The 25,182-nt window shown below is 42.6% G+C and overlaps 1 protein-coding gene across 1 annotated transcript in view; it reads left to right on the plus strand.

The window, feature by feature from the left end:
- yjefn3 (YjeF N-terminal domain containing 3) overlaps positions 1-25,182 on the plus strand; it is a 47,744-nt gene that overhangs the window by 15,843 nt on the left and 6,719 nt on the right. The window contains exons 3-4 of the mRNA XM_071521500.1: positions 17,421-17,529; positions 24,295-24,405. Of these exons, the coding sequence (XP_071377601.1) occupies positions 17,421-17,529; positions 24,295-24,405 (220 nt within the window). The remainder of the gene's footprint in view (positions 1-17,420; positions 17,530-24,294; positions 24,406-25,182) is intronic.

Here is a 25,182-nt window from a genome sequence, read left to right on the forward strand (position 1 = left end):
GAAGAAGCTGAGGCTGAACAGAAGCTGGCATTTAACACGTATTTCTGAAGTCCTAAGGCTGTTACAAGCAGGGGGGGGTGTCAATAATGTAACACCGTGCCTTTGTGGCTGGATAATTGGCACTTGACTTTGGGAACAGTTTCCTGATTGTGTGATTGACTCACGTTACACTCTCCATCTCAAGCCTCAGCTGAGTCTTTTCTGTCTCATCTTCATCCAGGTTAACTATCAGACCCGTCATAGCTCATCAGAGACATCAGAGTCTCTCTCTCTCTCTCTCTCTCTCTCTCTCTCTCTCTCTCTCTCTCTCTCTCTCTCTCCCCAACCTTGTTTTTTACTCTTTCATCTTCATTGTTTTTACATAATGTGTCTCTGGAGAATATTCTATCTCTCTCATCTCTCTGTCACCAGCCTTGTTCTCTTTGCAACTCTCACCCATTTCTCCCTGCCACCTGCCACCCTAGCGGCACGCACACACATACAAACACACACACACACACACACACAAATATATGCATGCATGCATGCACACATGCCAGTAGCTGTGAAAGGTCGGCCGAATGCCAGTTTAGATGCGATAGGTCCCTGGTCCCTCTCATGGTCCCCCCCTACTGCTGCACTCATCAATTATACACTGCCTACACTTTGTGTGTCTCTATGTGTGTGTGTGTGTGTGTGTATGTGTGTGTGTGTGTGTGCAGGCGTGCAGGTGCACTCATGTACGCATGTGTGTGGATTTGTGTCAGAGAGAAAGCCCCACTGGGTGTGAAGACTTTTGGCGGAGGCCGAGGGTGGGAGACGCAGGGAGACTGTGGCATTGTGGGTTTGAGGCTGTGTTTACTCATTAATATGCTCTTGGCTGTTAGTGGGCTGTATGTTCTGTATCTTACTGCCTCTCTGCTGACCCAGTTACCCTTCCCTAATGGAGCATTCTTCAAAGACTGCCCAGAGAAGGAGAACTGTCTGACTCATGAGAGAGTTAGGACTGGATCCCGCTCTTACACACTCACACACATACAATGCAAAGGCAGGCACTCACTTTTGCAAATGTGCATATACAAACACACACAAGACGGTGAGAAATAAAGCGAGTGAGGTGTTTATGCGAGGGGAGTTCAAGGTACGCCTTCGAGGCTTTTCAGCAGCAGCAGCATCAGCCGCAGAAGCATCGCTCTCTTTTGTGTCGTCCCCTGGCTTTGCCTCAGGATTCTCTCATTTTGCTCTTTATTGGAGATTGCTACGAAATAAAGCCATAAAGCAGGAGAGTGGGGAGGAGATAAATCCTTTTATACAGAGGAAACTAGCTGTGATGAGGCCCTGCGCTCTCCTGCAGGGGCCATGGAGCTTGTGATGAGGACACTTGCTGAAGCGATAATAATAATGATCAAAGAATTACGAATGAAATTACCATGCCAAGGTTTTATCTTCAGTTTCACCCGGACTAAACAGCAAACCAGGTGGTTCCTCTTCTTCATTTCCCTCTCTTTTTTGAGACTGTGTTTTTGTACGCTTTGAGTTTCACTGTAGAATAGAATAGAATAGAACACAGTAGACAAAGAAAGATGTGACAAGTCAGATGACAGTGATGAGTTTAGACTTCATGATGCGGGGCATGCAGACCTGTTGGTGGGCCCTCTGTAAGTCTTCCATGTGACAGCTGAACCCGCCTCACTGCTCCGCTGTGGGAGAAACTGGCAGGGGATAAGAAGCTGCCACAGCTGATACCAGAGAGAGAGAGAGAGAGAGAGAGAGAGAGAGAGAGAGAGAGAGAGAGAGAGAGAGAGAGAGAGAGCGATGCAAGAGTTACAAGAGACGTGCCTTGTGGTTTCATAACATCTCCACCCCTCCAGCATGTTCAGGTTCAGAAAAACAGCCATTTATAGCTTTTTGTTTTTGCCTCAGTAGAAAGCAGTGTTGTGTGTTTCATCTTGGGACGTCACAGCAGATTAAAGCCTTGGATCAGTTGAATTAGTAAATGTTTCTCCTGTACCGTTCAGGAGTGATAGCTCAAAGTTTGTTCTATTTAGTTTCTTGGGTGTTTATGTGCACACACATAGACAGATGCAAAAACAGAGACACACACACACACACTGAGTGAGCTGCCGAGCATAGAAGCACCTTATTGGTTGAATGAAGAGGTTCCCTCCGAGGTTAACGCAACCTTTAGCTCAAGTCAGGAGATGGAGCAGTGAAAGGCTTGAAGACAGAGGTGAGATGAACAGCGGCTCCCTTGCAAGTCCAGGCAAAGTTCAATGGATGGAAAATGACTTCTGACTGACTTTCACTGACTTCTGAAGGTAGAGTGTAGATTTTTAATGAGTGTTCCTAGGGGAGAGACTGGCGAGACTGACAGCATAGCAGTATAAAACCACTTCTAATTATGTAAAGTGGATTGGATTGGATGCCGTGGGTGTGTAAATAGGCATGCAAATTTGCAATTTGAAAAATTTTAGCGGTCGCATTAACCTGAGTGCAAAAATGTTCAGTTTTAAACTTGAAGATCCTCTGAGAGTGCAAGAGAGGGAGAATCTAATCAGCTGTTCCTTTGCCCAAGGCCTGTCTCTCCACCAAATTTCATACAAATCCATTCATACGTTTTTGAGATATCCTGCTGACAGATAGACAAAAACATAACTTCGACAGAGGTAAAAAACAATTCGATTGAACATGCTCAGACTTGCCAGAATATGTTCCCTCTAAATGTTATTTGAATCTTAACTGTCATGTTTAAACCCTAGTTACTTCTTATGAAATGACTGGTAAGAATTAAATGCAAAAATATCTGCAAAACCCACACATACCAGTCAATTGCAATGGCTTCCACTAAGGGGAAATGTCTGATGTTAAAGGCATTGGTTTGAGAAGCCAGGTGTTTTGCTTGATCAGTAGGTGAATGAATGTTATTTAAATCACACAATCAATGACTCAAACCTGATTTTACCTATACAGCACTTTTTTTATATTGCAATGCAAAACATTTCAAGTTGTAAAAGTATAGTTTTAACAAGATTATGCATTTTGGCAAATGGCAGTTTTGGCAGAATTGTTTCTATGCACAGGCATTTTCTTGCCAAACATAGATTCTGCAGTAATCTGCAGCATGTCTGTACATCTGGGTTAGTAACTAGTTATCAGCCTACATGTGTTTGTGAATACATGCATGCATGTAAGCTATGTAAGAGAGACAACAGTGATGAAGAATAGTGGAACATTTGTATCTTTGTAGATTATTCTAAGCGTATATTGTGTCTTTGTCTTCTCTATGTCTTCTTTATACAATGAAATCTGAAGGAAGGCTGAGGAGCCAGTGTTTCTAAGGAGATGTTTTTCATGAAGGAGTCTATGCTTCAGGTTCAACTCAATTTTTTATGGTCTGTGTATTCTGTGCCTTCCTCTTATTTTCAATTTTCTTTCCTCCTTCACATTTTTCTGTCTGATATCTTCCCCAGCAGTCTGTTGCCTCATGCCTGCTAGTTAACCAGCCATGACATCTGGAGCCAAGTGGGTAGAAGCTGCCTCATGGGATTACAGGCCGGTGTGAAATACAGCAAACACCATGGGATTCACTTTTAATTGGTTTCAGTGGTACGAGTTATCAGCCCCCAGCCAACATTAGCCACATGGCTGTGTAATGTTAGATCTCTCACGCTGATGAAAACACCATCTCTTGAAGACATAGTAAATTATCGTGCTATTAGTTTGTAGCCAGGGAGCAAAGTATTTGTTTAGCTCCATATAGCAGCATGGAGGAGTTGGCTTGAGTAGCTCTGAGTCGTCTTCTTAATGGCAGGGTTTTATTAGCGTGATTTGTGTCTTTGTCTCCTCTGCAGAGCCGGTGGCAGAGGTGTTAATTATGCTTGAGGTATTGTGTCACTTTCTTCTCCTCTCCTCCGCCCCTCCTCCTTATTCCCCCTCTCTGCTGCATCTCCACTTCTCTCCTCCATCCTTCACTTAGTTTTTTACATTGCCATGGTAATCCAGCCCTCTCTCTCTACATCGCTGCCAGACTGCAGTTTTTCTCACTTTTCGCCTTTATTGCAGTGCTGCACAACTACATCGCGGGTTGACAAAATAATAGAAACACCACAGGAAAAATGACTTTTGCTTTGTAGCAACTAAAGCACGTTTACAAAGGCAGCTAGACAAGTGAGTCATATTAAATTGAATGACAATAAGCAGCATCCGTCGGCTTTAAAAGAGGTCTGACAATCATCACTTTTATATGTGAGTTTTCAAAGCAATATGAGGCAACTAGAGTTACAATGACGGCAAATTTCAGTCACAAAACCTGCTAATTTATTTAATGTGGAAAGGAGAACAGTCTCAAAAATTATGCCAACATATGCCAAACATGGACAAACCGCATCAGCAAGCTCACCAACAGGGATAGATGGACACTTAATGGGATAGCTGCTAAACGCCACAGAACTACGGCCTCAAAAATGACCATATAATTGAATAAAGCTCTCTGTCTGCTGTATTCTATTCAATTTTATTCTCTTCACAAAGCTGGTGTTTATGGCAGGGCTGCGATTTGCAAATGCTTGTGTCTAAGACCAACTCACAAAGACACATAACATGATGTAAGCAGCATAAAACCTGGACCTCTGAGCAAAAGAAAAAAAAGTAATATGGTCTGATTCATCGTGTTTTACCCTTTTTTCTGCGTCTGGGTGGGTTTATGTTTTGAGAAAGCCAAAGGATGCACAATATTTGTTGCAGCTGTTAAACATAGCAGGGGATCTGTAATAGTGAGCAGCCATCTTGTGGGAGTCATTAGTTCCGATGATTTCTCTTTGTGGTTGTATAACAGCCAAGCAATATAAGACCATTTTGCAGGTGCACACACTGTTCTGCCTTGATATCCCCATATTCCCGGATGATAATGCTTCCATATAGTCTCACAAACCAGACGAGTCCTGCAAGTTTATCACACTTCAAGACAAGTCTAGCATCCCTCCCTGATGAGAGGCTAGGAATGAGGCATCCATAAAGTGGACGGTCCCACACTGATGATGTCAAAAGCCTTCTATAGCTCACCAGATCTAAAAATCATTAAACCTTTATTATGGGACGTTCTGCAGAGTGTTTAGTAGGTTTCCACCCCCATTCCTCAAAGAACTGGAGGCTTTCCTTCTTGAGAAATAATCCAATATCTCACTACGCACCTTCCAATAAGACTGAAGTTGTTCTGACGGCAAAGAGTGGCACGTCTACATACTGATATTCATATATATCATATATTGTTAGGTATTTTCATAATTTTGTCCGACCCCTGTATTTTCCCCACTGCTCTAATTGCAAGTCTTCATTATTTGACAATGAAAAACACCCTAAGAAAGAGCTTTTGTAGATAAAATGACAGTGTTTTATTCAGTATCAGTCTGCAATTAGAGCATCACATGATATAATGTCTTTTTCCCCAGAAAGTTTGCATTCCTGCTGTGTTTAGTAAACACTAAAGTCTCCACAGTGGACTGATTGTGACGCTTCTGGTTGCTGGTCTAGGGTCAGATGTGGTTCAGCTGAGGTCGTTGTGTGGCCAAGGGACCAGCTATAAGCCTTGAGATGCACACACAAACACTTCTGCTGCCCTCCTCTACCATTGGGAGTCCAGGGAGGAAAGAAGGTGAACAAAAAAGACAGGGATGGGTTACGCCTCGGAGTTGCCAAGGAATAACACAGTCTTCTACTCTTGGCCACTAAGCGCCTTCACTTGAACAGCTGGGGATTGAGTGCCTTGACTTTTGAACTTTTGAAGGAGGGAACTGGGGTTTTTGCTCATGTTTCCCACAGAGATTTCCACTGTTGGTTTGGGGAATTGAACTGGCAGGCTTCTGGTCACAAGGCTGCATCTCTAACCATTCATGCTCAGTAGTTGAAATGGAACAGATGTGGACAATTCAGTTTGGTCCCACTTTATTTGGATAGTCCAATGTTGACACTCAACTCCCTATTAAGTGACTATAATGTGTCGCTAAAAAGTTTCAAGTGATACTCATTACTGTGTGAAAAGCAGATATTCTGATCAAAAGTGGTGAACAGAGCGACCGACCAACCAACAGATATCGCGATCCTTAGAACCCCTGCTGTCGTGGGGCTAAAAAGTGGAAAGAGAAGGAGAGAAGTCAGAGACACAGAGAGGCTCGCCTCATATAAAGCCTGATCCAGTCAGAATCTCTCTCCAAAGACAAGCTGCTCCTCCTAAACCAGAGGGCAGCTGATATATTGTTGTTATTAAGCTTCAGGTCAGCCAGTTACACAGGCAGGTCATCAGTCTGCTGTGTCCAGGCCAGTGGCCATATATATTGCGTTAGCTATCCTGCTCTGCCTCCTGGAGGACGGGACCTGGCTCAGTGGAAATGAATGGGTTGTGACAAGAGACGCCCTGTAATTTGTTTTGCTGATGGCTCCTAGCTTCGGGCTGAGGGATGGGCTTAAAGCAGGGTGCTGAGACAGCGGGTATAAATGGATGATCCGGATAACTTGGTGAAATGATTAAAGCCCAATGAGGGGGCATGGGTTGATATAACCTGTGGGCATGTGTGTGTGTGTGTGTGTGTGTGTACGCGTATGTCTTGTTCACTTTATGTCTATTTGCGCATAGATTCATCTGTGTATGTGTGTGTATATGTGTGTGTGTGTGTGTGTGTGTGTGTGAGTGCATACGTGTGTGGGTGCTCCTCTACCCACATAAGAGTCCTCCTGTGTTGCATTAGGCATCCGAGCAGACGGGCAATGGGTAAATTTCAGGCAGAGTGGCCACGTGGCATCTATAAATGAGGGATAAGTAGACCTGACTCACTGACTGAACATTATTTATTAGCTCATCTGAACACACACGCAGGTAATAAACGAGGAAATGAGCTCGCCAGCACCTGTGGCCTAAGGTAAATGAGATCCGTGTCCATCATTTATAGGTCTACAGGTGCATGATGAAATGATTTATGAAAGTGAACTGCAGGCGGCACCGGTTGGGAGCATCTATAGGAGGTCTGTCTCATCGTACCGGATGTAGGGAACATGAGCAGACGGCTAAATGAATCAACCCTGATTTGAAAGAAGGATGTTACGGGAGACAGTCGTGTGGATGTGATTGTGGATCTCTCGCTCTCACACACACACACACACACACGTACACACACACACTACATGCAGTCATCCTAAATTATAGCCCAAGGAGACATGAAACAAAGTCAGTCATGCCATTATGATTAGATAAGAATTGAGCAGCATGAAGGTGCCCATGCTGGCCAGTTAGAATGGGACCATATGGAGCCACTAGGCCGGCCCCTATCTGCCAGCTGTGACTGTTTATGAGACACTCCTGCTGCTTCAGCACCTGATCCTGCTACCAAAGCCATCACGTTACACACACACACACACACACACACACACACACACACACACACACACACACACACACACACACACACACAAATACACATACACGTGTACATGCACACAAACCACATATTTTTTCCATGGTGATGATGTGGACATCAGGAGCCAGAATCAGGTCAGTTAGTCAATCAGTCAGTCAGTCAGTTGACTACAGCAACAGTTGATGCTGCACTGGTGCTGCATGTCTTTATTTGATGACCTGATTGTTGTTTTGTTTGCGTTTTGGCTTGTTTATTCTTTTATGGCAAAAATAGTGAGCACCCATGGTTGGTGTCTTTCAGAAAGTCCTTCTTTGATGCTGGCAGCTCTCAGTACATGTTCCCTTGGGTGCCTCTCAGAGTGGCAAACTCATTTAGATTTGTTTGGCGGTGGCAGAATTAGTTTTTAGTTACTTTCTGAGCAACAGTAGTTTAATTAGTTTGTAGGAAATTTAATAAACAGACACACACACACACGCACACACACACACACACACACACAAAGCTGGATATATCTGTTCTACTCTGAACAGTTTCTACACCATCCCTCACTCCTCTCTCCATCCCCCTCTTACCACCCCGCTCTCTCCTTTCTTGTCAAATTTATTCCTCCTCTTTACTTCTCTTTACATCGTATCTCAGCTGCGTGCTGCAATACTTCCTGCATCCACACTCCAGGAGGCTTGACTGATGATGAAAGGTGTCCTGAGATGACATGGATTCATGCATGCTGAATTACACACTCACACGCCTGGAAATACCAATAATAATCTGGTTAAAATGGCAGGGGGAAGCCAACCATCAGCAACTACTGTATATGAGCAATAATGCTAATAGCACATAAACTGTCCATGATAAGCCAGGTAGAGCATGGTGGTGCTCTTAGTTGCAGCCTTAACAACCATAAAGCTTTAACAGAGGAAAGACCACCTCATCTCCTCTCTAAGTGATGCTCAGTTGTAATATTCTATTTCACCAGTGAGACAGCAAAATTATGACCAAAGCCTTTTAGCTGGAACAAGGCTGAGTGCCCATAATGGGATTATCTTCAAGCTAATGATGAAAGTAAGGTTTGATATGAGAAACGATGGCTCCTCCGCCTTACCCCCTCTACTTATATAGATGTATTTAGTTACATTTATATTCTGAAGGTTTGCTCAGCCTCCTCTGAGGGCATTCCTCAGGTCCCCAACCTGTTCAGAAATATAAAACAAGAGCTCAAGTGAAGCAGGGTGAGTCATCTCCCATGTGCTACTTCTCTCTCTCTCTCTCTCTCTCTCTCTCTCTCTCTCCCTCTCTTTCACACTTCTCCGCCTGTCATCACTCTGATTTAGCGGAGTGTGAACCTTCATCAGAGCAGCAGCGATGGAGAGACGGAGGGTGATAGAATAGGAGGGGAGGGAGTGCCTGTGGTAGATAGAATGAGAAAATAGAAGAGGTAAAATCAGGTGAGAAATAAGGCGAGATCGATAAAAGTAGAGATGAAAGGACGGAACAATAGAGGGAAACCAATAGCGGGTTGGGTGATGCAGAGGGGACAAAGGAACAGAGGAAAGTAGATTTAAAAAAGGGTGCAGTGTCCCTTACTGCCATTTTGTACCTTGTGGCAACTCTGGCCATGGAAAACACATTTGAAATTGGAAATAAAGCACCAAGCTTGTCAGTAAAAGTTTATTTTACAGTTTTTCCTCAATTGATTTGACACATTTCTCCAAACTCATGCTTGCAAAACAGTAAACACAGCCACCACAACACTCATTTTGCAAAGCCCAACTCCACTGCAAAATGAAGTGCTTCTTTCCTTTCAGATCACATCTTTATAAAAACCAAATACTGACATCAAAACTACATACATCATCTATTGATAAGATAATGCGTTCAGACATATTCACACAAGAATACTGATGATGAAACATGTTTATCAGAAATTTCCACAATGCTTTTCCATCATATGATTTTACGGAATTGTATAATTTGTTGATGAAACATTTTCCTTACAGTAAGCAAAACACTTTTGAAAATACTATAATATGTAATATTTCACAATTTGACAGGAAAGGGATTTGTCAATTTTAGTGATGTCATAGGCAGAAGTGTTAATGAACATGATGAATCACAATTTGCTTTTACAGTAAAAGAAACCACAAACAAGTTTACTATTGTAACCAATGACTTTATTCCTCATCAACCTTTTCATTTCTGTCAGGCCAGAGGATTTATGGTATATAGTTTTGTAATTTGTGTCAAAAATGTATTAGACAATTAGTTAAAGGTACTGTTCACTGTATCAGGAATCACTCACATCCTAGCTTTAACCATTTATCGCAAATAGAGATGGCAATACAGTTTGACTTGGTGGTATGGTGCTACTCTTGGGGATGATCTCTGCTACAGTAATATAGCATAACCATACTAATACGTAGCACATGATAAATAAGATGCAGGGAGCATGCAAATAATCCCCCGGCAATAGAGACCCTCTAGGGTGCAGAACCAAAGCAGGTGGAGGCTGGGGTGGAGGAGGCTCTTGTAAATACCAGCAAGCACACAACAGCAACGCACTTATCAGCAATGCACTCATCAGCGCACAGACTGAATGTGAGTGTGAAGGCCTTTAAATAGACGACCAAATCAGTGGTGTGAGATGTGATAGGTGTGGCAGCAGTCAGCTGAGGCAGCATAGCATGACCTGGAGTGTCCCTGCTAGAACTAGGTCATTTTTACAAAATTATCAAGGGTTTAGATGGCTGTGTGAACTGTTTTGAAAGCATGGACCTTTAGATTGGACAAATGTGTCAAATCAATTAAAGAAACTGTAATAAAAAAGGGTGAATGGGAAAAGGGTGAATGAGGGAAGAAATGTTAGGCAAGTGAGGGGGACCAGAGAGCAAGAACACGGCTCCAGGCGCTGCAGGTCGGGTCCATTCCTTCAAAGTTCCCCCCTGGTCATTTCCTTCCTTAACAGTTCCTCTTATATAAGGTTTCAGTTACACAATCATAATTTCCAAGCACAAAGCATCCATTCAAAGGTCAGTCTTGCTGGGGGGCCAGCCTCTTACCACAGCGGAGAGTGAAGAGTCACTGTGTCAGGGGAGACGACTGCTGCTCCGAGCTAGAGAGACTGACAGGCATAAATAAGCAGGTAACCAGGTCAACTACAAGCTGCTTCAGGTGTGTGTCATCCCCAGGGGTGAAGAAGGGGTGGCTTCCTTCTTAGCAGTATGTTATGTTTGATGTGATTCTTAATTTCCTTCATGTGCCTGAATCATCATTAACATTTAACAGTCAGAGGCACTGCATAACAGAGAGAGACATAGAAGGACATACAAAGAGAGAGAGAAGTGGAGGGATATTAGGAGAGAAAGTGAATGGCAGAGGACTGAAGGAGAGGGAGCAGAGAGGAGGGCTGAGGACCTAATAAGTGGTGGATACTCTGTTATTTCTCTGTCCTCTCCCAGGCAGGAGCCTGACTAATTGTTTCCAACCAGCACTTTAACAGACCAGAACAATTCCACTCACAAACATGGGCTTCCACTTTTGGGAACGGTTTAGTTAATCACACAACGGTAAATCTGGAACGGGCAGCAGGAAAGAAGGAAGGAAGGAACAAAAGAACGAAGGGACAGAGGATGGGAGGTAGGAAGAAACATGCTAATAAAACCATTCATAGGAAATACTCCTCCTCCTTTATTTTTGTATATGTTAAGGTATTTCAGTAGTTTGACACAGGAAAAAAAACAGTTTCCCCCCTCCTACTCACCCACCCACATGCCAGTCTAAGCAAAATGAAAGAAGAAGAAGAAGAAGAAGAAGAAGAAGAAGAAGAAGAAGAAGAAGAAGAAGAAGAAGAAGAATCTACTGCATTGTTTTTACAGGTCATTAGGTCTAATATCCTACTGGCATCACCACAAATGGCAAAATACTGATTGAAATCACCAAAGAATTGTAGTCTCTACCTCATCTGGGAGCAACAAAGCTTTTATGACCGGGTTTGGTGTTCCAATATTATTAACAGGGAATTTAATCCTCTCTGTGTTGCATTATTGTTAGAGAGAGTCATTAGTGTTGCCTAACCATTGTAGTCTAGTGTTTGAATTTGTGCCTTTATGTTTTTGTTCAATTAATGTCAGGGGTATTTGTGATTTGTTTGAACACAAAGCTATTTTTCTGTACTGTTCTACAGGAGACACATGCTTGCTCTTGCAATTCAGTTTTTTGGACAAATCAATGGGGTCACGATATTTGGTTCTATTATGGCCACAACAGCCACTCTGCTGGAGTGGCAGATCTTAATGGCAGCCTTTCATCAGTAAGAAATCTTACAACTACGGAAGATGGACAATCTTAACTGTAAATCTAACCAGTGAGCATTTGGAGAGCATTTATGCATCAAATTATAAATAAAAATTGTGTTTCATTAGTTTCTAATGTGATGATTGATAGATTCCCCCCTCCAAAGGGCCCAAGCTCTGTAAATCCAGATTTTGATCATCTTTGTGCTGGTCTTGGTCTGTAGGTTTAGATAAAAAAAAAAAAAAAAAAGTTCAACTGGTCTAGCAAGGACATGCCAAGGCAATGAAGGACTGACTTTTGGTTAGTCTGTACTTGTTTAGATAATCAGGTCAGTAAAGTCACCATTGATAATCAGGTCAGTAAAGTCACCACTGATCCCGCCATTCTCGCTGATCACAAAATGAGTTATTTATCTATCAATCTCAATATCTCTGGAGGTGATAAGCCAAACAAAGGCTATTGCAAATGAAATAAACTTTTAAAGCGATTATCCAGGAACACTGGAGGAAAGCTCAAGTACTTTAAGTCTTATGGGAAATATTGTGAATTTATGAAGTTCAAAGTAGGACAATCAGAAAAGTAAAGAAATTGCTGCATTAAGGAGAATAAAAGAGGACAAGCTTGAGGAAATAGTTTATCTCTCCTCTTCTAAAAAGGATTTGGATGGATAAGGAAAAGTCAAGCTCTTTTCTTTGCAAATAGAACTTCAATCAGATATATAAAGAAAAAGAAAAAGCTGCTTTTATATGTTCAAGACTTCGATGGTTAAAGGAAAGGGAGAAAGATACAAAGTATTTTTACAAAGAAGGCCGGATTTACCTGTCTTCACAAACTCAGAACCCTAAAGATATTTCAAATCATTTTTCAAAATTTTACCATGCAGCAAAGCTTGATCCACTAGTGATATGTCTGCCTTTCTTAATCTGGTCAGACTAAATATGCCTTTTTTTTTGTTATTATAGGTATTTAAACATCCCTTTATGTATTTATTATGTGTCCTGTTGTATTGTTTGTAAACAAAAAACAAAAAACAAAAACACAACCCCAAAAAACAAAAACACAGTTATTAATTTCGTTGGCCCGGGCTGAACCCGCAGCCATCAGCCAGCCAATCAGATTTGCGCGCTTCCTTGTTTCCTCACTGATCTGATTTAGTTCCACGAACAACAGTTCCGCATGGCAAGTGCAAAATGGACGAGAAGTTGATTAAAGCCATTCAATCCCTCAGTTATTTTAATCAAGCTCCTTATCTCTGGAGCAGATCACGCTGGATAGGCGGAAGGAGGGAAAGTGGGAAGGAGGGGGTGGAAAAACAGCTATTTCTGTCTTATTGTTAGAAAGACAGAAGCCTATTCTATTCAGCTCTGACTGTCGTGGAAGTATTATTCCTCGCCTCTCCATAAATAGATGATTGAGACACAGGGATGCTCCACAATAACCAGACTACATACGGTATTAGTCACTTGAACATATTGATGCTCCTTAACAGTGTTTGGTGACAATGTTCGTTAGCAGGCTCTGTGGGACGGATTCAGGACCTTTGTGTGCTGCTCTTTTCTACTTTCATCACAGTTCTGCTGCTCCCATAATCATCTGCTGAGCTTTGTGGGAAGTGTGTGTGTGTGTGTGTGTGAGTCATGTAGTTTGAGGAGGTGCTCATGTGCCATTTGGGTATTTATATGCATATTCTGTGTGGGTACAGTATATCTGACAGTATCCTACTGATGTTGTAAAGGAGAGCGCTGCTGTGTGTGTGTTTGTCTCACTACTTACTCAAGTACTGTGTGTGCGCTTTGTGTGTTTGTATTTATGTGTATGTGTGCCTTTGAGTTTGTCTATCCCCTCAAAGTGTGTGTGCATGTATAACTGTATGACCATAATAACAATCAGTAATCATAAACAATATCAGTAATCATAATCATAAGCATAATCAGCAATCATAACCAGAGTACAAGTTGTACGTTCTATTTATGGGAGAGAGAGAGAGAGAGAGAGAGGGAGAGAGAGAGAGAGAGAGAGAGGGAGAGAGACCATATGCCCACATGAATGATGGACTAAACTCAAATGTTTAGACATTAGCTCACTTCACTGGCACTGTCTATACAAACTATACAAACTACCAACAACATACTGTATGTTGGTACATTTTCTGCATCTATATATTGATGTTTTTGTAATTTAAATGTAATTTTTGTACTTTCTTTCATACTGAACATATTTCACATTCTACTACTGCTGCTATTTTGCACACCCTCCTACTGCTGTCTATCTAAACTGTCACATTTCCATCCCTAAATATCTACTTAATATCTTCTAGTGCTGAAATTGTTTGTTAAATATGTTTCCATAACCACCATTTTCTCTATTGTTATTCATGTTCTTTGTTTCTCTGCTGTATCCTTTTACAATTTGCAGCTGCAGTGGGCCAGTCTCCCCACAGGGATCATTAAAGTTTCATCTTACCTTATCTCATGTGTAAAGGTAAACAGACTCATTAAGGGAGATGTGATCACAGTTGAGCACCGCTGCAGCAGAGGTGACACACCGCAGGCACACGCAAGGCACAGCATGGGGAAATTAACTCTCCCTTCTGGGAAAGGCTACAGGGACCCCCAGCCTGCTACTGTCTCATCTGAGTGGTTGGGCGGCTGCTGTTGCAACAGACGCTCGTAGATGCACATAGATACAAACATAATTTTTTTTTCTTTTTTTTTTTTCAGCACATACGCCCACAAGTATGACAAGTGTCAGGGATATGAATGCTTCCATAATTGCTTTACTGTGGCGTTCTGGAGGATTCTCTGGGTTTTTTCCACATCTAAAATTGCAAGAATGTATACATATAATTGGTTTCATGGGATTTCCAAGTACTTATAAACATATTTGATGCTTCAGTAGTTTCAGGTGAATAGATTCTTGATTTTAAGAATTATAATAAGCATCATAAGAGCTGGTGATTGGGAAGAGATAACGTGACATGAAGCAGCCATGTATCATCGGTCTCACTGACTGTCCTGTAAACGCTCGGTGCTGCTCCCTTGTGGTCAGCTGGAAAGCCCATAATGTCTTTTCTGTGGGTAACGAAAAGAATAAATAGTAATGGCCAGTTCAACAGCAGTATCATTACAGGGTAAGAACAACCATCAGGACGGAGCTCAATGTTCCCAACCCACCTACAAGAGCACCATGAACCTGTGTGTTTTTTTACACACATGATATTGAATTGCCCTCTCCGTATTAAAGGAGAGCAAACCAAATAGCCCATCCACAGGGCGGAATCAATTCAGCTCAATGGAAACCGTACGGAGCGCTGGTGCTGCTGGGAGCAGACAGCGAATAGAAAGCGAACCCTGTGGACCGAGGTGAACTTTCCAAAGATCAACTTGTCACAGTGAGTCAGGAAAGATCCCCGAGGCGAGCCGTGGGTGACAGCTGCTGCTGCTCCACTGGCACAGGTAAATGCCAGCAGCCCTGCTCAGATACACTGGCTTGCTGACACACACACAGGCACACACACACACACACACACACACACACACACACCTCTGCTTTAAAAGAAATACCAGCAAGCTCAGCATTAGTCACCCTGTCACCATATAGAGAATGGAGAGGATTGGCACAGAAACAATGGATTCAGAATGAATGTGCCCCCCCCCCCCCCCCCCCCCCCCAGACTCACACACATACACACACACGCACACACACACACACACACACACACACACACACACACTCACATATGCTGTGACACAGGATTATCACAATGACCCTCCTCGAGACCTTCACTGTAATTGCTGAGCGTTCAAGTAACAGAAATAGTGTGTGTAATGTTTTGTGTGTGTACTCTTTTTCTTAGAAAGGGAGAAAGTTAAAAAGCATTTGTGAGACAGTGATACAAGGCAGCATTAATACTGTCTCTAGCTTCGAGCACAAAACTCTCTGTGGAAAATAGATTCAAATTATTCCATGAACAATGATGATCTCAGTTCTATCTCAACTACTAGATTGAACCAATCTGCCTAGAGCAAATCTGTTGTGCAGTTTATCTTATCTTTTCTGTAGGTTCACTGTTGTGCTGTGTGTATTTAGTTAATGAGAAATGACAAAATGCTGACTATGCAACATTTGAATAGAACGATATATATTGGATACAGAGGTTCCTCTATGCCAAGGTGTGGTGTGCTGTCTTTGCTCTTTGCTGGATCCTTAGGTGGCTTTTGATGACAAGACATGGCGTAACTAGAAGAAAAAACACACACAGACATGCAGATAGCCAAACAAACACACACACACACACACACACACACACACAGCTCTTTAAAGATCTTTGTTTGAGAGGTAAAGATTTGAAGCAGAGCCGAGAGACCCTGCTGATGCAGTGCTGATTTGATGCGGTGTATTAATCTTGTGTATCGATCCTCCTCTTTTTCTGCCTCATTGGTGTGCAATAATCTCAAGACTGACCTTTATGAGTAGGTAGACGTAAATATCTAATAACATCTTAACTGCCCTTTCAATATCATTTACCTGCTGCATAATTCCTTTTTTGTTTTCAGAGATTCCTTTTCATTCTCTTAGAGGTTTTATAGCACAGCAAATTTGAAAAGAATGAATACATCCAATCTTGTTTTGTTGCAGCCCTCATAACAATTTCTTGTGATATTTTATTTATCATCCAGTGTTTCTTAATGAGCTGCAGTACTGAGGAGCGCCACTAGGTGTCTCTAGTGTAATGGGGATGTACTGCAACTCAAGCAGCTCTCCGAGAAGAAAGAAGGCTGTTTATCATTTCCACTTGGACTGTTGCTGCTGCTCATACTCTAAATAAGAGGTGACAGCATTGTGGCTGCGGCCCTGTCACCTGTCCAATGCTAGGGTGCCTTAAGCTTGTTTGTCACACACACACACACACACACACACACACACACGCACACACACATGCTAAAAGAAGCATCAGCAGGCTCTAATACAGCAGTATTAGTCACACTGTCACCATGCAGAGAACGGGGAGAGGCAGCACAGAAACAACACATGTGAACGATAGATACAATAACTCACACACATGCACACAAGGTTGAACACACACACACACCCTCTGTTATGTGTGAGCTACTGTAAAGGCCACAGTTGAGTCTGTCTCTCAGACGATCTGCTTTGGGTTTCATGACCGCACTTCCCAAAAGCCATTAAGGCTTGTAGAGAGTAGACCTAGACCTTGACATGTACCTGTTTGAGAAACACTTACTGGAAGCGCTCAACCGCAGTTGTTGCTCTGGCAAAAACAAAATATGTGACACAGAACCTCTTAAGCGTGTGTGCATGTAAGCAGACCGACTTAGCTGTGTCGTAAATACCTTTTTTTAGTGCTTTATGGATTACTGTGTAGTTCATACCACAACTCTATTATGTATAATTTCGGTGCCACGTAAATACTAAAAGCCACCTCATAAATGCCTGGTATACCACTCAGTGTTGGCCTACTGTGAGCTCTGCAATACGTTCACACACTGGAGTGGCAGAAATGACTTTTTGATTTGCACTATTATTTAAATTTTGTGCTTTGGAGTTTGACTCACCTGCTGCAGTGCATGAATTATCTGTTAAGCCTTTTGATGAGGCTTAACACATACTGTATGATAACAGCAATTATGGCGAGGATGATGTTTACATTGATGATGAGTGTGATGGGTGAATATGATGCCTCTCTTACTAAGCACATACTGTATCTTGTCCTGTGTCCTACAGTAAAGTGGAGGCGGCAGCTATTGAGACAGAGCTACTGAGGGACTACAGGTTTGGACAGCAGCAGCTGGTAGAGATTTGGGGACATGCCTGCGCCATCGCCATCACTAAGGTCCGTACGCCTTCCAGCTTTCATATCTGCTCCTGTTCCTATTCTCCTCCCTCTCCTCTCTCCCAAAAAACTGTGGTTATTGTTAGTGAGTGGCTGTTCTTTTAGTTAGAGAGTGGATGAATTAGTTCTTTGTTTCTTTTTTCTTTCTTTTTTCTTTCAGTTTCTTTCTTTCTTTCTTTCTTTCTTTAGTTCTAGAACAATGCAAAACAGAACATGAGGCAAACTCTTTCTCTTTCCCTCTTCTCTTTTTAACAATAATTTTTTCCACCCTTTCATCTATCCATGCGATCACTGTAACTACAGACTGAGAGAGACAAATAACATCGTTCCAGTAGGTTTTTATTAGGGTCGTAATGTTTTGCTTTTATTGTTAAACGGACCTTTGCTTGGAGGAACTGTCACGCTTAGGAGCCTCGTTTCCTCAGACCATTAAACCAGCGGCACCGCTGAGCAGCGGTCACTATTTACTGTGAAATATCTGCTGTATCTGCTGTGTGTGCAATGTCTTGGCCCAGTCCAGGGGCCCATATATCTGTGTGTGTGTGTGTGTGCGTGTGTGTGTGTCTGATCAGTAGCAGTACCTCTACTAGCTGTGTTAGCAATGTCTTGTCTGATTTAGTCTGCTGTGCTGATTCTGTTCTATTCTATTCTGCTCTACTGTGCTTTGCTTTGTAGTTCTATTCTGCTGTTTTCTGTTCTGTCTCATTTTCTGAATTCTGCCACTGTTCTGTTGTATTCTGTTCTCTGTTCTGTTCTCTGTTATTTTATATTCTGTTCTCTTCTCTTATTTTATATCCTGTTCTGTTCTGTTCTGTCATTGTGTTGCAGTGAAACAGAAAAATTCCTCTGTACACAAATTGTATTGATCGCTTGAAAATGTCACCCGAAGCTTTGTATGATTGTACAAGAGGGCAAACAATCACAGCTGCTGCTAGGCTTGCACTTTCCCAATTTGCATTAACTACCACCCAAAATGTCTGATTATTATATGAAGGAAATGTTAGAACTTTCTCTGACTTGTACTCCTTTTACGCCTCCATGCAGCACACCTGAGCTGTTCCTCCTCACACCAGTCCAGAACCACAGCTCTTCTTCTGTGGTGCGGTTGTGGTTGCATTCTGCAGCGCTCTGGACTGTGTCAGTGGAGGTCTGTTAGGAACACATGTGGTTCCCTTTGACCAGACCACTGGCTTGGTTTAACGCCACACTAGTTTCCTCAGCGGGCCCTCGGCAGGCTGTGATGAATAGGAGTCTGAGCTACCAGACACATGAACCCTGCTGTCAAGAGGAGGGATGGAGAGACAGAGAGGGAGAGAGACAAAGACTAACAGAGAGAGAGGGAGAGAGAGAGACAGAAGCAAAAACAGATATGTGTGATTTACAGGAAAAGGAGAGCAAAAGAGAGTGGGAGAGAAATAAAAAATAAGTCTAGGCAAAGAGACAGACAGAGAGAGGAAGAGAGAAATAGATACAGAAAGAGAGGGGGCGAGAGAGACAGACAGAGAGAGAGAGAGAGAGAGAGAGAGAGAGAGAGAGAGAGAGAGAGAGAGAGAGCAACAGACAAATACAGAGAGAGAGAGGGAGACAGAGATTGGGACAGACATGTACAGATAGGGGAGAGAGAGAGAGAGAGAGAGAGAGAGAGAGAGAGAGAGAGAGAGACAGACAGACAGACAGACAGACAGACAGATACAGTGAGAGAATCATTAAAATTCATGGCAAGAAAGACACAAACATTGCTGTTGACACTGCAAACAAAATGAGATTGAAGATGCAACACATGTCCTATCACACTGCCCAATATCACCCTGTTAGAGATGTGTATTTCCCAATCTTTTGTCATAGAATCAATGACAAATCATGTCTACTTATGTCATTATATAAGTATGAATATAAATATTTCATTGTTTTTGTGTGTGATATAGCTGAAAATATTGCATGCATGTATGAACTTATTATATGAACTCATTTTATATTAATTCTTACTAATATATACGACTGGCAACACAAGCATACTGGTCATGTTAATAAAGCCATTCTGACTCTGAGTAGGTGAGAGACAGACAAATACAGAGAGAGACAGTTAAAAGAGAGAGGGAGAGAATAAAAAAGAAAGAAGGATAATGACAAGGCAGAGTGGCAGAGAGTCTGTGTGCTCTCCATCAGAGTGTGTGATTAAACCCACCACATCCACTTCCCCTCTATTATCATCAGCCACCACTGGCCCCTTGCCTGGCCCTCCACCGCGGGCCCCGACAGCATAGCCTTACTAGACAAACACAGGCTGGACGTCCCGGGACCAGCCAGCAGCGTGCTACCGGTTACCGGCTGCCCGCATGACATCACCGCTATTTAAGGAAAATTACAGTAGAAGGAGATGCAGACAGTCTGATTTCACTGCTGGTCTAGCGCTGGCTTCCAAATACACCACACAAACATGCATACATGCACATGCACATGTGCTCACACACACACACGCACGCACGCACGCACACACACACACACACACACACACACACACACACCCTTCTGGTTGCCAGAGAGATTATAGGTTCTCAGAAAGTAATCCCTCCGCTGTTCCAAAACCCCAGCAGCAACAGCCACACAGGCCCAGACTGTGTTATATGTGTTTCTGTGTTTTTCTCCCGTCCTGATAGTGTTTGCAGCAGTTCACTGGATGTAGCTTTGGCTTGGCTTGTGAAGACTGAGGCTTTTCAACACCTGAGTGGAGACAGCAAGTTTCTGCTTCCATGCAGCGGTGAACTATGGATTACAGAAGTCCCTGGGTTCCAGTTTGGTCTTCTAGGGACTCGTTCAATCTCTGTCAGCAGCCTCATAATGAACTGAGGGACACGGGTGTATGTACTTGTATTAATAGGCACCGGTTTTGTGTGTGTGTAAGAGTGTAAGTGAGCGTATTTGTGTTTTTAGGATCCTGATAATATTTACTCAGGCTCAGTGTGTGTTTCAGGCTGATTAGAGTTGAGAGCGCATGTCTCATTACCATATTTTCAAGGAGTTTTTACCTTAGAGACCATATTACAATCAAGGCAGCCATATTTCGTATGTTTCCTGTGTGTGTGTGTGTGGCACTAGACCCTGCACACTCATAGCCTTTCTCTTAATTGGGCTCCCTTTCAAAGCTGTTCCCCAGTGGACTTAGCTTGACACTGTCATTTCCCCAAACTGGAAGTTAGTGAGGAGCGGACACCAGCATCGATGGGCCAGTTGATTTAGAAAAAACAATTAATGAAAGTGAGAAAGTTGCAAAAATGATTGATAAAATGACCAATATTCTCAGTATACACTACCCTATACACTGACAATGATGGCTATGTTGTTTCTCAAGTTTATGTACAAATTTTGTATTTCTGGATTGGAGCTTTTTAGTTTTATCTCCCAAAATTGCTCACACTGCCCAGATGATGTCATCCACTCACTCCAGACTGTTTTTGGAGATCTTTGTTCAAGGGAATTCAACAACACAAACCTGAAAACCATAAGTAACATGTCTGTTTATTGCTGAATGCATTCCCACACTCCTTTATGGCTAAGAGACATCAATCACTAAACGCCACATAAAGCCACTTGAGGCCTTTCACACCGCTGTCTGTAAAGCATTCTCATCTTAACTGGGAGAGCTGCGTTCCACGCTGTGCCATCTGAACTCCCTGCAGCCCCCTCTGTATCGTGGCCCCTCGTGCCACATGGTGCTCCTGTTGGCTGTGGCATGTGACTTTAATGCCAGACCACCACCTGTCATGATGCAAGGTCCTCTACAGAAAACTAAGCAGTCCAAAAAGATCCACAGGAAGACAGATAAAGAGAGACAACCAGAGCAAAGACCTGAAGAGACGCGGTGTCAAACCATCTGGATCTTAACTTCTAAGAACCTCCTGTACTGTAAAAATATCCATCTTGACAAGTCAGTCTGTAGTTCTGAGTCTTAAAATCTTTGTTTCCTTGAAAAAATCTCCCAATGTGGTAAGATAATTGTGTTTGTTTCCAATACACTTTGATCTGTTTTGAGAATTGCATTGAAAGAAGTGACAAAATCCTGGAATAAGGTGTATGACTCCATTTATATTAAGATAATGTCACTTAATTCAAGAAACAATCTTGAAAGAAGTGGAGTTGCATTGGAAACGACAAACTATCTAATCTCTATTTGCTCATTTCTTAATGAAAAAAGAAGGACTTCCAAGGCACTCAAGACATAAAAAAAAGCCTTTATTCCATGGCTAGTTCAATAGAAAATACTAAAAACATTTTGTCCCTGCTGTGGCCTTCACCGGGGAGTAGCACAATAAACTGCATGAAGCGCAAAATCATGCTACTCCCCGGTGAAGGCCACAGCATGGACAAAATGTTTTTAATACATTATTTTGAACTAGCCATGAAATAAAGGTTTTTATTTTTGCCTGATGAAACTTTTTTCATCAAGCAACAATCCCAAACCCAAGAGCACCTTCAACAAATGTCTCCACAGACCGAACCCCAGTGGAAGCACTCTGTATTCTCTCTTTTTAAGACCCAACACTAGACGAAATTACTTGTTTACTTGTTGAAAATAGATATTTTTGCAAATTATCAAGCCTGTGTTGCCACTGAGATTAGAAAATACTTCAAAAAGCACCAGAGCACGGCTGGAATTGATCCGGCCTGCATCCAATTTAAGTGTCCCATCTGCAGTGCAGCTCTAAAATGGTTTCCTCAGCCGCGTGAAATGGCTCCAGCACCGACATCGCTGATCCTCCCTACCCGCCTCGACATTTAGAGCAGAGGTTATCAACACTAATGGACTTTAGTGTGTTGTGTGTGTGTGTGTGTGTTTGTGTTAAAAAGAAAGAGGGGAAGCGAGGAAGACAGAAAAAGAGAGAGCGAGAGCGAGAGAAAGGCCCGAGTAGAAACAAAGGAGAAAAGATAAGAAGAGAGAAAACAAAACAAATGTAGTTTGCTTTTCATGAAGAAAATTACATGGAGAAAAGACTAAAATCCAGTCTGCCTCTCTGTTTATTTGCTCCTGCCGCTCCTTTTATTTGCAGCCAGGTGACTCACAGTCTTATCAGAGAAGGCTGGTCATTAATGGTGGGTTGGAGTAATTAGAGTAAGCATGTCCCTCTATAGGGAGCAGGTCAGCACAGGCAGTCTCACATTAATGCCACACATATACACACATGCACAAAGGGTGCTCCTGTAAATGAGCTCAAGTGTCATTAACATCGGGTTGCACAGTGTGAAACTCACTAAGAGACTGCTTCAGACTCATTAGATAAGAAAATGAAGCACGTCGCCCTCTTTCTCGTTCTTGTTCTACTTTCTCTCTCTCTGTCTTCGTTTCTGCCTCTCGCTCTCTCTTCCTCTCAATTGTTCCCTATCTCGCTCTGCCATTATTACCATCAACCCTGTGCTCCTAAACAGCCATAACCATTTCTTCTCCATCCCATTGAGTCTGTGTGATGTTTTCCCGGCTGAGCTGTTATGATGGAGATAACGGCTGCTGTGTGTTCTCCTGGATTCATCGCTCTAATTAATGTTCTCTTGTTATACCCAATTACACTATGTGGGGAATGGCCTATTTCTCCATCTGAAGTTTCCCCTGTCGTGAATACATTAATGGAAATGTATAGGTAAATGTGTTCTTACCCAGTGGCAGAATAGTCAGAATTTCAAGCTCATCTTCAAAACCGGGAGGCATATGCCGAGGCCAAGGATCGACAGTGAATGACTTCATCTCTCTTTTAGAGCAGCACAAGCAGTGAACTGTGTTGAAGATAGGCTTGAAATGGATTTTTTTTCCCAATATGCTCTGCAGTCATAATCTATTCCTTCATGGCTGTGAAAGCAAATTGGGGTAATTGGTCTTATATGACTTGTGTTTCGACACATTTATTGGGCTCTAATTGGACTACAGAAAGGATTTCCACAGTACAATTCACGACCTACATGCATCCATCTCAGCTGTTCTAGTTTCTGAAATGAAAGGTAATATCATGACCTTTAGTTGTTCATTATTGTACCATCTATAACTCTGTAGAAATAAAAATAAACAAAAAACCTCAGCAAACAATAAATACTGTGGCATCGGGGTTCTTTTGTGCTTCAAAGAGTCTGTGGAAAATGAGGCCAGACACCTTTGGGGCTTCCAGTGATGATCATGACTCAGCTCTAGCATGCGCACACACACACACACACACACACAGCCTCTGTTTAGGTGTTGGTGAAGGAAGATTAGCCACTCAGGTTGACAGTTCCTCAGGCGAATACCTGTCTCATTTAAGAAGGTGCAAGGTGATTTACAAGGGAATGTGCGGCCAATAAATGAGGGAGATGCCAGTAGCCTAGTGCGGCCGGGGCCTCGGTGGAAAGTGTGTTATATATACGGAAGCATCCCATGGCGAGGACGCTGGTATTTTTTCCACTGCTGCCAGGGATATTTTAATTAGATTGGACCTTTTCTCACAGACAGAACAGACAATGGCACCGGTGCCATTCCCACCCCAGTCTGGCGTGCCTGGCATGCTGTACTCAGGCACTCTGAGCATGATGGAGTGGGAGAGGCACAGATCGGATGACCTGTGCTGAAAAAGAAGGCTCTAAGGGATAAATACTGAATACTGATGACTATCTTCGCCCTGCTTTTGCCTCACTATTGTTCTCTATCAATAACCTGTGCTATTTTTCCTCTATCTCTCTTCTATCTCGCTCTTATTGATCCTTTCCATCAGTCATAATCTCTGTCTAACCCTCTGTCTCTCCCTGCAGGCCTACCCGCTCAGCTCCATGGGGAAGAAGCAGCCGACGGTGCTGGTGATCTGTGGTCCGGATCAAAATGGCGCGATTGGCCTGGTGTGTGCCCGACACCTGCGCATATTTGTAAGTAGACAACCGTACTGTGCATTTAAGTCATAAGTGGAACTTGAATGGGTGCCATGGGTGACTGGCACCCATGGCCAACAATGTAGAGAATCCCTTTGAAGTTAGTAATATTGGTAAAAATTGCTCATAAATAAGCATAATATCAACAATCCTAGACTATTTTCTGTCACTAATTCACTCTAATAACCTTTATAAAGACAGTCACTGACAAATCTGCAAAGAGTAAATCTAGAAAAAGGAATTTGTAGGGTCGATGCAAGATTTGGAAAAAAATTTTTTGCTGTGACATTGAGGCACTTATGTGACTTAATTTGAATTGGTAAATAAATACACCAAATGTTCCTCATGTTGTTTTGACAGTTGGGCATTTTCTGCAGCAGAATAGTCGTGAATTTTAATTGTAATTTCAGTATGCTGATGCGTTATTATGTTTGCCCTTTTAGACCTATAACATGGCTGGGTAGACAGAGATCACAACTATAACTTGCACCCATATGCATGAAGGGCAAGCTCAGGACAAAGGTATAGCCTGCTGCTCACACAGACAGACATTTGGACAACATCACAGTAGAAACAAATTCTTGCAAAGTTTCATTTGCGTGGAGAGTTAACAGGGGATCCCCTATAGAGGCCCTCTGTGTTTTACAGAATTTAATCTCAGCTCCTGTAAATGGCTCTGAGCAGTTATCCCATTACCTTCTCTGCGAGGGCACTGAGACAGTCATGACATCATGCTATTGTTACTCTCGTTAAAGCCGTCTGCATCTTATAGTT

This window comes from Centroberyx affinis, unplaced genomic scaffold (genome assembly GCF_046629955.1).
Source record: "Centroberyx affinis isolate AG114_WGS23_722 - 3 ecotype Tasmania unplaced genomic scaffold, CSIRO-AGI_Caff_v1 ptg000893l_1, whole genome shotgun sequence".
Lineage (NCBI taxonomy): Eukaryota > Metazoa > Chordata > Actinopteri > Beryciformes > Berycidae > Centroberyx > Centroberyx affinis.